Source organism: Rhinolophus sinicus, chromosome 2 (genome assembly GCF_057876585.1).
Source record: "Rhinolophus sinicus isolate RSI-liver-muscle chromosome 2, RSI-T2T, whole genome shotgun sequence".
Classification (NCBI taxonomy): domain Eukaryota; kingdom Metazoa; phylum Chordata; class Mammalia; order Chiroptera; family Rhinolophidae; genus Rhinolophus; species Rhinolophus sinicus.
The window spans coordinates 69,433,767-69,447,940 of record NC_142502.1 but is presented as its reverse complement, the minus strand read 5'-3'; the positions used below and the strand labels follow the sequence as shown (position 1 = coordinate 69,447,940).

Genomic DNA, 14,174 nt, shown 5'->3' with positions numbered 1-14,174 from the left:
AAAATCACTTATTAGATTAAAAACAAACACTATGACTTCTAAAATTACCCACCTATATTCCACCGCCTGTATTTTGCGTCGTCAAATTGTTGTCTCAAGACTAGGAAATCTATAACATCAGGCATATCATGGTATCTAATTACAAACAGAAACAAACAGATTAGGTCTCATACCTAAAAACATCTCTAAGAGACGTGCAAACTTATTTGAATCCTGAAAAACAATCTACAATACTAAAGAACCACTGCCTCTTTCAATAGTCCTTACTTCATGGTAAATGATCCGCCAGTCAGTTTACCAGTATCAGGATCTAGAAAAGCAAGTTTAAGGCAGCAAAGGGTAGGCAATCCCACTTCATACTTTATGCCAACTATTTTCATCAGTTCTTGTTCCTGAGGAAGATAAAGAAAATAAGACACCATCTTCACAAAATAAATAAAATAAAGTGCTAAACATAATCAAGAACGCATTTTTTTCATTTCAATCTTGATCTACGTGATTATTGTGTGCATATGTAAAAATTCACTGAGGTATATATATATATATTATTAAGATCATTAAGATCTGTGCAAGTTGTATTTCAATTTTAGTAAAGAAAACGCTATTGGAATAAGAGTTTTCCAACACTTAGAGGTCTATCTCTAAGTAATTTTGAACTATTGCTGATATATCTAGAAATACTTATCAAATTTACAAATACAAAATTTACCTTAGATGTCAGTATTGTCTAATTTTCCCTATAATTATATTTTGTATCCAACTTATAAACTATCAGAGTATATAAATTCAGTCAATCTTGTGTTTCTTTGAATGTTAAAACACCCTACTCCACAGGTTTGCTTCAATTAAGAAAGGCATCTTCATGATACAATTAGCTATAGTGAAAATACTAACACTCAATACAATTTTCTCCATAATCTATAATTACAACTTTTTGGGCTATTAAATAATAAACACCATACCCGTAGTTCCATTTTATGCCATGGCTGTTTTTTGGGATTGATACTATAAATTTTATTTTTCCGGGCCATTTCAACATATGCTTCGTGTCCTTGTCGGAAATAATAAACCTAAAAAGTAAGTAAAGTCACAATTTTCAAACCCAAATGTGTTTCCTTTAACCCAATATGCAAGGTATTAGCTAAAACTGCAGAGATAATTTTATGTCCTATGAACTAAAAGAAATTCTAGTACTTTGGGGTTTCCCCCCCCCCTTTTCCTCAAGTTTTTCTAATGTCAGTTAATCAAAACCAAAGTGTTCTAAATAACATTACTTTGATAATATACTAAGAGGTTAAGATGACCATTAAAATTACATTAAAATGTACATTAAAATTACATTTTTTTGGTTTTTTGGTTTCATTTTTTTATTTTTGGTTTCAAAGTTAATCTATATTGCATAATAAAGTTGTAACTAGGTGTGTCACGATTAGTTTATTGTTCACTTGCATAGCAAGTGGTTTGTAAATAAGCAGAAAACTTTAAAATGAAATGTATTCTCACATATATTTTATCTTTATAAAAACAGCAAGGAATCTATTCATTTTCCTTTTACGAATGTCAAATTTAAATGATTCCTGACTACCATCCTGTAGAACTGGTACTTGGACACAGTTTGACACTACATATTCTTTCTACTACTAACAAATAGTAGAGCTTGTTAAAAAATGCCATTAAATTTTTTTAAAATGTTAAGTTCTTAGCAGTATTTTGAGACATCCATTTATTTTACAAACTTTCATCTATTCATTAATATCATTATAGCTTCAGTTGTCTGACACTTCATATGAAGGATGGTGCTGAATAATGAGGACTTACTTGCCTGTTTAAGCATCAACAATTAAAAGGACAACTTAAATATTTTGAAAGAAAATTAATTACACACTTTGACCATCTTGAAATAATACATTAAATAAAATATAATCAAGCATCCTGACGCTGTAGGACTGTTAGCATCTATCACCGTACTAAGTTACAACAATGTGGTAATGTTCCGTGTTCTTCAAGACTTCTCAGGCAAGTATGGTATCTACAGGAATTATTCCAGACTGTTCTTTAGAGTTACTCTTGCATTATAAAGTTTGTTTTCCATTTTTACTGTCAACTGCCACCTACCACTTTCTACACCTAATTAGTGTGCTTTGCTAAAGAAGCCTGTTTTAATTCCTAATTTGTTATTGTTCATCTACTGGACACCAGATAACCCTGCCTCTTAACATAAAATAAGAAGACATGAGCCTCTGACGGGGAAATTTTGATCTAAGATCTTACATTTTCATTTTATAGTCCAAAGTACATAGTCCAAACAACGGCCAATCACATTTTCATAAACATGAAATAATATTTCTTATTCTAAGATAATAGATTTTTTTTAAATCTAAGAAATAAATTATGAACATTTTAAGTATTTAAATGAAACACTTATAAAATAAAAACAAAATGTTGAATTTCATTTTTCTTTAACATACTGTATAAGTCTTAAGCTAAGAAAAATTAATATCTTTTAATTTAAAAAGGAAAACTGGCAATAAAACCCTCTTATAAAAAATACATACTAGTTTTTAAAATACCAATGAAATATCCATTATTTTACAACATTTAGATTTGCAATATTTATAGCAGCCTCAAAAAAGATGATCATTAGCGTTTCTTCCTAATTACACTTTTCCCATACATAGCTACAAATATTTAGAATGAGACTCTTTACGAAACTTTTGTAATCTACAGTTCTGTTTCAAGGGATGTATTAAAAAGTTTAAATGTACCTCATCTCCCATCTGTGGTACAAAGGGACATCTTCGGGGAAGAGTATCTGTAATCCATGTTGAAGGTAACCATTCTTCTAATGTCAATCCATTTTCTGTTAGTTCTCCTACAGCCAATCTCTAAGAGTTTAGAACATTTAAAGTAACATTATCATAAAAGCATTCATCTATCAACATGCCCATAAAATAAAATATAAAATAAAAGTAGTTAAATAAACATAGTTAAAAGGGGAAGGAGATCATTGTAAAAAACGTGTATTCTTTAAGTATCAAAAACCTATTATGCAAAAAGGGAAGCAGTGGCAATACAGTTATTTAATCTCTCCAAATTACTGTATAAAAAAAGAACTAGATAAACCAAAACCCTACGACAGCATTCACAATAAAACTAAGTGACAAGATATTCCCATACCTAACAAAGCATAAGCTCTGTGTAGCCTGTAGCTTCTCTTTCTGTCAAAATTCTATCAGTTTTATAAACATTCCACATAACAAACCAAGATATAGTTCAGTGGGTTTTGTTTCATTTGTTTTTTAAATCCTAGACATAATGTGTTAGTAAGGAATATATAAGATTCTTATATGGGCTGAGTAGTGCAAGATACAGAAGGCTGTTTCCATAGCTGGGCATTATACTTCTACATAGCCCAAGAACGTTCCTTTTCCCTTTTCAAAGTAGCCATTTCACACTCTTGACTCAGTTAGCTTCTAATAAATTTTTTTTCTCCAGATTTTTTGCAAACAAAATGTTCTCAAGCCAGGTCACTTACTTTTTAATTTTCATGGATAACTATAAAACTAGGCCTCTAAGAAAAAGTTTTTTCACGTTGCTGGTCACCCACAAGTAGCCATGATGGTCTGGATGTTGGTTTACCTCAGACTTAGGAAAAATGGACTTTCTAAGAGCCTTTGAAACCTAATATTATTTATTAGGTTGGTGCAAAAGTAATTGCGATTTATACAGTTAAAAACAATTGCAAAAACCGCAATTACTTTTGTACCAACCTAATATAAGCAGAGAAACTTCACCCAAATGATTAAAAATGTTTTGGTTTAGTATTTACACATGAGACTTCAAAATTTTATTCTCCTGTGTTTAAAAAAAAAAAAAGGCAGTTATGGTTGAGTTAATGCCAGTTCCTTAAAAGAAGCAATGTCATAATAGAATATCACAGAACACTACTTTCAGCAGGTACTGCTGTAGTTGCTACTCAATATTAATTTTGCTCTTCATTAACCACACCTTGCTGTTTCGCAAACACATCAGAAGCACTCTCTTTTTGGAGAGTAAGGGAGGGGAAAAGGACTTTGGCATTTACTATATGTGACACGGATCTACAGGAGAATTTTAGTCAGAGGAGTGAAAGGCTCTGACTTACATTTTAAAAGGACCACTCTGGATTCATGACAGCAGGGATTTGCGAATTATGGCCCAAAGTCCAAGCCTAGCCTGCCATCTGATTTTATAAATCAAATTTTATTGGAATACAGCCATACCCATTAATTTATTTTGTCTATGGCTGCTTTCGGGCTACGATGGCAGAGTAGCTGGTCTACAGAGAAAGACTGTCAACCCCTGCTTTAGAGAATAGACACTGGGGGAAAAGGGGAAGAAGCAGGAAGATAGATGGAAGACTACTGCAGTAATACAAGTGCGAGTTCATGGTGGCTCACACTAGTGTGAAAGAAAAAGTGGTGAAAACAATCAAGACATTTAGGAGAGCTAGGTTAATTCCCTGATAGGTGGATGTATAATAAGAGAAAAAGAGGAATTAAGGGTAATACCAGGGTTTTGGTGTAAATAACTAAAAGAGTTGTTATTGCTGAGATGAGAAAGACAAGAGTGGAGCAGATTAGAGAATAAAGCTTAGAAAATAAGTTTTATATGTGTAAGATCTGAGATGTTAAGTCAAATGATATCTGAACAGTTACTGAGTAGCCACTGTTGTTATGTACTGAGTACCTCACAGAGTTAGATGCACAGATTTTTATCAGTTTTACATATTGAGGTTTTAAGTTACAATGTATTTTGAAAAAGGTGTCCTTTAACAAAAACTAAGTAGGAAAAGTCTAAAAGTTAATTCCAGGCTCAAATGGACTATTAACTGTACTAGGCAAGTATTTCTCCCCATAAGAAAAATTCTATGTTGATTGGGATAGCTAACAATTCTTACATGAAGCAGGTAAGTTGGATATTAAATAGGAAGAACCATCTTTGTAATTGTAAGACTATGGCACAGCCAAGAATCATTATAACGATCAATCATATTTCCCAATAATTCTTCGGGAACCTAGAATTTTTGGTTAAAGTAGATTTCTGTCACTTAGTACTTAAAACCACTTAGGGGATAAAATGCATTGAATATTCCTCAAAATTTCTAGCCCCATGATTTGAGATTTTTTTTTTTTGAGATACAGGTAATTAGTTTCTATCCAGAGAAGTTTTTCTAGACCTTAAATCTTATTTCTTCTGGAAGCCTTATCTGGAATTCTAAGGTAAGCAGTCCCCATTTAATTTCTGGTTTATATTATCTTTAAAATTAATCTGGCAACTAAACATATTAGATCATGTGATATTTCTTCTATTTTTATCTTGGGGGATTCAAACAATTTAGACACACATTGTTTATAGAATAAGCAGTATGTCTTACACTTCTTTTTACCCACTGTATTGCTTTATAAGCAGTAAGCACTCAATAAAAAAAATTTATTGACCTGGTTTCCAGAGCTCTTAATAGCATAAGGGATATATGTGAGATACCATCTGAGATGTCTTACTGTACCTTTGAGAATTCTATTTTCTAATAACCATTTTCTATACCTGCCTTACTGTGTTTTGCTTAATTAATTCAAACCCAATTAGTCATATGGAAAATATTTTCATCTTTTCATACATGCAATAAGTATTAATTACTTAACAATCTCTCCATTACTTTCCGGGTCCACAACTCTATGCCTAAGAAGGGAAATATTAATGTGTTTATTTGAGATAGGAAGACTAAGGAATAAGAACAATTTTATCCATCATTGGATCCACTGGTAGGCTAACACCAAACCATGTGAACAAAATCTAAATTAAAGGGAATAGTCTATAATATCCTAACTTATGATATTTAAAATTTGTCCCACATACATTTAGTGGCAGATATTATCACAATACTACAAGTAAAACAGTGAAATTGAAACTACCAAACAGTAGCAGTGGATCCAAACGTGGTATTGAATAAAGCCCAAGATATTAAGTTTATGAATGATTAGCAAATCAAGGGGGACGACATGAAGTAAACTTCACTTTTTGGACAAAAGAATTATGTTCTCATAGTGATATAACACTGCAAACCTCAAAAGCTCATCATAATTGTCTGGAGATGAAAAAGAAGTGTTTACCTTAAGTCAGGTACATGACTAAATCAGTTTTCTTTAACCAATCTACCACAGAAAACAATGGGTCCGCCTACACTTATCATCACTGACAAGGCAGAAGAGAAAAACTGTGGGCAAATGTGTGGTATTCTCTTGGTAAATCTTCCCCAGACAAAAGCAAAGAAGTTGACAAGAACAGTGTGCTGCAGAATCCAAATTAAAGTAATTCATAATTATAAAGCTGAAACTAACAAAAGCTCAACTAATTTAAATAAAATAAACACAATGACAAATGTATTCGTAAAATTTAAAAAGCTCTCTGGGGATAAAGACCCTGTAAGACTCCCTAGTATTTACATTTAGTTCCACAAATGACAACTTACATTTAATTCTAAAACTGCCAGAGGTTTTAAAATAAAAATCTTTCTTTTTGTTTAACCAAATATGCTTCTCATTTATCATTTTCTGAGGAATAGAAAACATGTCCCTTTTCATTTACTTTACAGCAAAAATTAAACAGCTCTTATTTCTAAAGAGTTCCAACTCCCTAAGATCTGATAGATCTTATTTTCATGACATTTATCTTTTACTTTCTCTGATCTGTCTCAAATTATCCAGACTAAAGATATAATAATCAAACCAACACTACTACTGACCTAAGGACCGTCTAATTATGGCTCACATGCTGTGTAATATTAATAAAGGCTTATTACAAGAGTAGTATACTACTTTAGATTCTTATTTGTCTTGTGGTCAACTATGACAACTTAGGCCTTTCTTATTCCAGCTGATGTTCCTGGATGTTTTCCATTTATTTTCAGGAATCACAATGAGAATGGTTAAAAGGCAAAGGCAATTAAAACTAATAAACAATACGTTTTGTAGCATTATTTTTTGACATACATAAATGAATAAATCCCATCAGACTGTCAAGAAAAATCTGCTCATAAGACTGAATGCTCAATATTCAGAACAAAATTCTACTAGTAAATACTTTCACATGTTAAACAAATAAATTATGTTTTGGTATACAATAAGTCCTCACTCAATAAGCTCTTCAACTGTATAACAAAGTTGAAACGACATATCACAAAACTAACTTACCATAGGCTAATAAATACAAACAAGAGTTAAATTCCTACAGCATCTCACCAATGTTACATCAAGAGGATGTTGAATGAAACATTCGAGGACCTGCACTATTCTATTTCACTACTGTGTACTTCTGAGTTTTTCCTACTACTATTTGCTGGTACTCCTCAACAATATATATGTTCATCAACTGAACTTTTAATGTGTGCTTTATTTTCATAGAAAACAGCTTATATTGTAAAGAAATCAACCTTTTGTTTTCTTTCTTTGGGCTTCTTTTTCTTTGGTGAGATTGGTCCATCTTTTTCTTCATTTACTTTTTTCCTTTCCTTTTTACTCTGTTTTTGCTTCTGTTTTTCAGATTCTTCTTCATCTGAACTGCTTTCTGCTTTCTTGGTTTTATGCTTAGGAATCTTCTTTGGTGGCTGCAGATTAATTCCTGCATCTGCTGTCCAGTCAGAATAATCACTAGAGTAGTCACTAGAAGGGAAGAAGGGATTTAAAAATATATATATATACACAAGATATACTTTAAGATTTTGTGATAAAGAGGAATGACGGAATAGTACATACTAACTGCACTAAAAATATTTCCCTAACTTTCGACTCAATCGTCTTTCAAACAGTTTCTTAAAATTCTGTAGGTTTAACCTACTTACCTCAAAAAAAAAAAATAAGATAAATAAGGTCATAACTTTAATTGAAATAATGAATGTAACTGCCTTCTATGAGTTTAACAAAAAATTGACTTCTGAATGTTGCATATGTTCAAAATATTGTGGGGCATACAAAAATAAGGAGCAGTCACCTTCCTCGGTTCTAGCAACAGTAGAAAGATAGACCTGGACAGCACAGGAGGTATCAACATAAAAAAGGAGGCATAAGGATTCTGTTTTTGAAGAGAGGTGAGAGCTCCTGACGGGTTAACTCCCATGGTAGAGCACCGGTGCCCTCATTGTAGCTGGATGTTGAATTAGCAGGGTTAGAAGTATTCCTGCTTAGTGGAGAGGCTGTGATTGTAAACTTCATTTAGCATCTACATACACTTTAGGTATATCTAATGCTTCAAAGCATGCCAGGATTCGGAAAAATACAGTCCTTATTACTTTATGTATCACTGCCAATCCTGTTTGCCATTTTTTCAGTTACCTTCAACAGACCTACGTCTTACTTAACTGATGTTGGAAAATAAAAAATCCAGTTATCTTTTGTTTTAATTTTAGTACATAAGAATATTACTTGATTTTATACAGTTTTACAAATATAAATGCTTTAAATCTAAAATATACTGTATTAAAATCAATAATCACTTTGCCTAGATTTAGTGACATATGACCTCACTCCCCTCCAAACATTCCTGATAAGTCCTAAAAGGAAAGATTTTACTGGAGTTTTATTCCACTCCTACCACCTCTTCCCCTGGCCTAAATGTCCTTTATAGGCATTAACCTACGTCTCCCCACAAGAATAACAATCACAGATAAGAACCAAATAATTAAGGGTTTTTCTAGTATGATTTCATGACTTCATTTTTAAAATTTAAAAAGATTTTAAAGAATTTAAATAAAAAATTTTTTCAGACACTATTCTAGATACATGAGAATGTATCTGCACAGCAAACATCTATCCAAGAATAGGTGGTCCTCAATAAGAGCATTTATTTACACTTACTTCAGCCATGGTCACTGTAAATGGCATGTGCCAAATACAGTTGCTACTCTCTGGAGCACTCAGCTCTTACAGAAAATCTGCTGCCAGCATAGATCTAACTACCAACCCAAGAGCCCATGTTCTTTACAACAACTGCCTCCAACTGCTGAAACCACAAGAAAGTTATTTCTTTTGCTGCCCTGTTTCAAATGCAGAACACTACCAGACAAAACCATGGGCATTTTTATATCATTACTAGGAACAACTGTTGTGGAAATAGGAAAGCCCTTCATTCTAACACTTATATATAAGGAATTCTTACAGCCTCCACCTCTTGGTTTCTCTGACAATTTTGAGAGCTACTGCTGCCAGGGAATTAAGTATAAGGGGCTAAACATAATTACCATTTCCAAAGGCTGCACACCTTGCTACTAAGACCTTACAAGGTCAGCCAAGAATATCAGCCCTGTTAAATGAATTGCCAGTATAAGGAGTTGAGGGACTCCACTTACATGATCAGATGGGGTGAGGATAACAGGAAAAAGAAAAGATTATTCTCATTGTTGAAAAAAAATTATTATTAGCATTCAACAAATTCCACTGTACAAGACAGTTAATTCTACAAGATTTCATTACATAATTTAATGCTCAAATATTTCTCAGAAACAGTAATGAAACTAACTTGTGGTTCAGCATTCAAAAGATAAAATATCAACTAGGAAAATAAAGTTAAAAGCATCATTTTTGCAGATGTAGTTGCAATAACCAAATTTTTTTTCTACTAGAGAAAACATGTCAGAAAGACAATCTCCTAAGTTTGAGACAACTACAAAAAAAATACTCTGAAGGAGCAAATTTAAACTCAACGAGACTGAAGTATATTACTGGTAAAAATGAATTTTCAGCTTTCTAGACAGTTTACATTTGGAGATACACAAATTCACTAAATTACCTAGAACTGCCATCACTGTGCCATGCTCTCTCTTCTTCTTCAGAGGTGCCACCACTGACAGCAACAACTTCACCTTCCTAAGAGATATTGATATTTTATTGTGCTATTTTACAAAATAACATTCCATGACTATAGAAAATATCAGTAGTATCTAATAGTACCCATCATATTACTATAATATAAATTAAAATCTGAGTTAAATGACTTACAAAACATAGTTTTATACAAAAAATTGTTAAATACATTTATAATTATTAAATACATCCAAATTACTAAATTTATCTAAAGGTATAATACTTATAAATATTGGATTTAATGCAATTTCTTGGATGAATAATATATTTTGTTTGTTTTTTTAAAAGCCTCATAACTTCTAGATTGGATGATATCAAATTCCATAGTTAACAACGCAAATCAATTTTTACTTCTTAGGCCTTTTCAAAAATGTAAGCTTTCTCTTTCTACAGATGCTTCAAAAAGCTTAAAATTGGAACACTATGTTTTATTATTATTAAAACAAACTTTATCACACCAAAAAAGGATATTTCAACTTTAGTATTATTTTACCTAAATGATAGAGGATTAAAAACTACCCAAACACTCTATTTCTCTTTAGTAAATATCCACTGGTCAATGTAGGATATTCCTGTGAAACCATTTTCTTTATAAAAGTTGGGTTTTTTGGTCACAAAATCTTACAGAACTTTTCCCTTTCTCAAATAAACTTTATGCTCCAATAAAAATAGCAGCTCCTATTAAATAAGCTTTACTAAATGTCAGAAACTACTCTAAGCACTTTGTGTGTATCATCGTATTTGATCTGTACAAAACACTGCTAGTGATAGGAAGTAGTTATTTAAATAAAAGAAACTAAAGCTCGAAAAGGTAATGAAATGTACCCAAGGCAGCAAAATTAATAAACAACTAAGCCTAATTTGAACTCAAGTCATTTTACTCTAATGCTTAGACCACTCTCCACAAGAATGGTTCAGTGTTATTATTATACTCGCTGGGCACATTCAGATCATTTTTGAAGAAATAGCATATTTGGGAAAAACCATTTTTTTCTTTTTGATGTCTTAATAATGAAAAATATTTATTACTTAATTATTCCATAGTTTTTAAAACTTAGCAAATATGAAAAGATCATAATCCAACAGTAAATTTTATTTAGCAAATTTTATCTCTATTTAATGTAACTGAAAAAAGTCTAAACAAATGATCTGATTACTCCTACCTTTAGTGTATTACTTTTGAAAGAGGGAGGAAAAAAAACATACTTCTACATTCTAAATACAAAATAGTCATAATGTCGAAGTACACAATATTTAAACAAACAAACAAACAAACAAAAACCCCACTAGGATTTTTTCCATTAATCAATATATTGTGCCCAAGGTCCCATTCTGGTCTCAATGTACTCTAGAAATTTATTCAGTGCTCTAAAAGGATGTGAAAGCACAAACTAATCAGTTTGAAGACAAATGAAGGATTTAGTACATTTTTCTTATGTAACAGATGTACTTGGAAATACATTAAGTTTCTAATAAGCTGAATATTTAATTTAACACTTTATAGAAACTTATTAAAATACTATAAATCTTTCAAAAATAAAGAAACAGTTTATAAGGCAAATAATTAGCCCACATATATTTTGCTTTATATGTATATCTAAATTGTCATGTGTCAAGTTTATGTAATTAGTATATTTGTTTACCAGGTTCAACATATCATTTTGATCTGGCCATACTTGGAGCTAAAGTCACTGGAGGCTAACTTTGAAAGTATAGTTAGAATACTCTTGGTTTGAGTTAATACTGCCCTGTCCATAGAGAATATACTCAGAGAATTCCCATGTATGTCTAACATTGTAAAATACAGTATGGTTCAAAAGTGTGTAGTTAGTATCTAAGACCAAAGAGTCTTTAATCTGACTGTGGGAGAGGAGGGTGAAATAAAGTGGGGGAAGGGAAGGGATATGGTTTTAAGTATTGAATAATATTTGTGATTCGAATTGAATGCCTTAGCTGAAAAAATATTTAACGAAGTAGAACAATGGTATTTATGAAAATAACTGTATAGAAGGAATATTTTTTAAATTACATTGAGAAAGCTAGCTAAAGTGGTACAGAGATTAAAAACTACCCAAACATGCTAAATGCCTATTGATTAGTTATTGTAGCTACAGACTAGCGTTTCACATGGTACCAATTAAAAGCTTGGCTTTAGAGTAAAAGGAACCTAGGTTTAATCCCTGGTCTACCATTTAATAGTTAGGTAAATGTGTAACCTACCATTTAATAGTTAGGTAAATGTGTAATCTAAACATCTTAGAACCTCAGATCCCTCATATGTATAAAATGGGAATAATTCATACGCATTTGTCTTGTGCATTTGAGATTATGAATATTTCAGTGTGCCATGCCTAGAACATACATAGTAGGTCTTCAGCAAATGGAAGCTATTTATCACTAACATCATAAGAACCTCGAAATACCAGTCTGAGCTATATCTATAAATTTATCAATAAATGTGATGAATGAAAGTCAAATAAAAAAAAAAAACAAGTAAAAAAATGGAAACAGAAATTTATACATAGGCTGCGATCTTACATCTGAAGAGCTACTGCCATTTTCTATCTCTTCCAAAGGTCTAGGAGTCTCTTCCAATGCAGATCTCGTACGATAACTATGTTGATTTGCCTGCTGCTTTTTGGATTCTCCAAGATCCAGGAAATGCTCATGAGTATGATTCTGAAAAACAGTAAATTAAATTCATTTTCAGTATGCTTAAAGAGCATATTTTTTACTTTAAAATTTACGTATTTATAAATTATAAAAAAATCAATTTATATTTTAACATATAAGTGAACTAGATTTATAGTACCAGCGCAAATATTTTAACATTATATCAAGTTAAATCACAGGTTTGCGACATGCTGAAATTCACTTGCTGAATGATAAATTATAAAAACTTCTTCTGATTAAGTGATACAGATTTCAGGATTCATAATAATACACTAAGCCTAACATTGAACTCTCTATACCCACACCAAACCTACATAACAGATGTAAGTAAAAAGACCACAGGCTGTGAGGCATATTAAAAGACAGAAGCAAACTGGAAGCCAAAATGGTGATCACAAAACTACCCTGCCACTATGAGACTAGGATATCAGATAGCTGGTTATCTCTCTTCTACTGCAGATGAAAGTAGGAAAAGTCTTCTGCAGATGAGAACACAAAAATCATCAAAAAAACTGATAAAGTCCAACATGGTGACAGAGATGAACAAACTCAGCAAACATAATTTACAACTAATAAAAAACTTAAGAATATAAAAAATAAAGAAAAAAATAAAGATTACTTTCAAAAAAAAGAATGAAACTGACATCAGACTTTACATGTCACACAATAAATCATACAATAAGTAAATATACAATTAAAAAAGCAGTATCTTTAAAGTGTTGATGGAAAATAACTGAACCTATAATTATATCCTCACTATTTTTTCTCTTCTCATTAAACTTTGCTTTTATGGACCTTAAAATACTGTGACAGATTTTTAGTCAAGTTGTTTCCATTAAAAAGTACTGATTTAAAAACTAATTAACTTAAAACAGCCACACACACAAAAACAAATGGTCCACAAAACATTCTCCTTCCCTTCAAGGTTTCATGATGCATTATCATTAACCAGTCTTTTTTACTATTAAACTCAAATGGCCAATTGAGCCAAACAGTTCTAAGATCACTCTTCCAACTGTTTAAGACAGACTGACAGGTATTGGGGATAATATTCATTTAGTTTTCTGAGCTTTCTGGGCAGACTCAGTGACCTTGCCAGCTCCAGCTGCCTTCTTGTCCGCTGCTTTGATTACACTCACACCAACTCCCCATCTCATGTCAGGAACAGCAAAACCACCCAGAGAAGGATAGTCAGAGAAGTTCTCAACACACATGGGCTCTCCAAGAACCATATCAACAATGGCAGCATGACCAGATTTTAAGAATTTGGGGCCATCTTCTACCTTTATCCCAGAATGACAACCTATCTTCTTCAGCTCAGGAAACTTGCAAGCACCATCACCTGTACAGTGATGGCAGTTCAGTACAGCTGCATAGCCAGCACTGATTCTGCCTGGATGGCCTCAGGATAATCATTTGAGCCATTAGCTACCTGCTTCCACTGGTGGGTTACTTTTTTGCTGTCACCAGTCACGTTACCACCACAAGCACTTTGACAGACACATTCTTGACACTAAAACCCACAATGTCCCCAGGAACAGCTTCACTCAAAGCTTCATGGTGCATTTCAACACTTTATTTCCGTTGTAAAAGTGACTGATGCCA

General features: G+C 32.2%; 1 protein-coding gene across 1 annotated transcript in view; it reads right to left on the bottom strand.

The window, feature by feature from the left end:
• PHIP (PHIP subunit of CUL4-Ring ligase complex) overlaps positions 1-14,174 on the bottom strand; it is a 119,196-nt gene that overhangs the window by 31,230 nt on the left and 73,792 nt on the right. The window contains exons 21-27 of the mRNA XM_074333220.2: positions 12,435-12,575; positions 9,823-9,899; positions 7,472-7,700; positions 2,766-2,885; positions 963-1,070; positions 268-392; positions 53-135 (exon numbers count right to left, since the gene is read on the bottom strand). Coding sequence (XP_074189321.2) covers positions 53-135; positions 268-392; positions 963-1,070; positions 2,766-2,885; positions 7,472-7,700; positions 9,823-9,899; positions 12,435-12,575 — 883 coding nt within the window. The remainder of the gene's footprint in view (positions 1-52; positions 136-267; positions 393-962; positions 1,071-2,765; positions 2,886-7,471; positions 7,701-9,822; positions 9,900-12,434; positions 12,576-14,174) is intronic.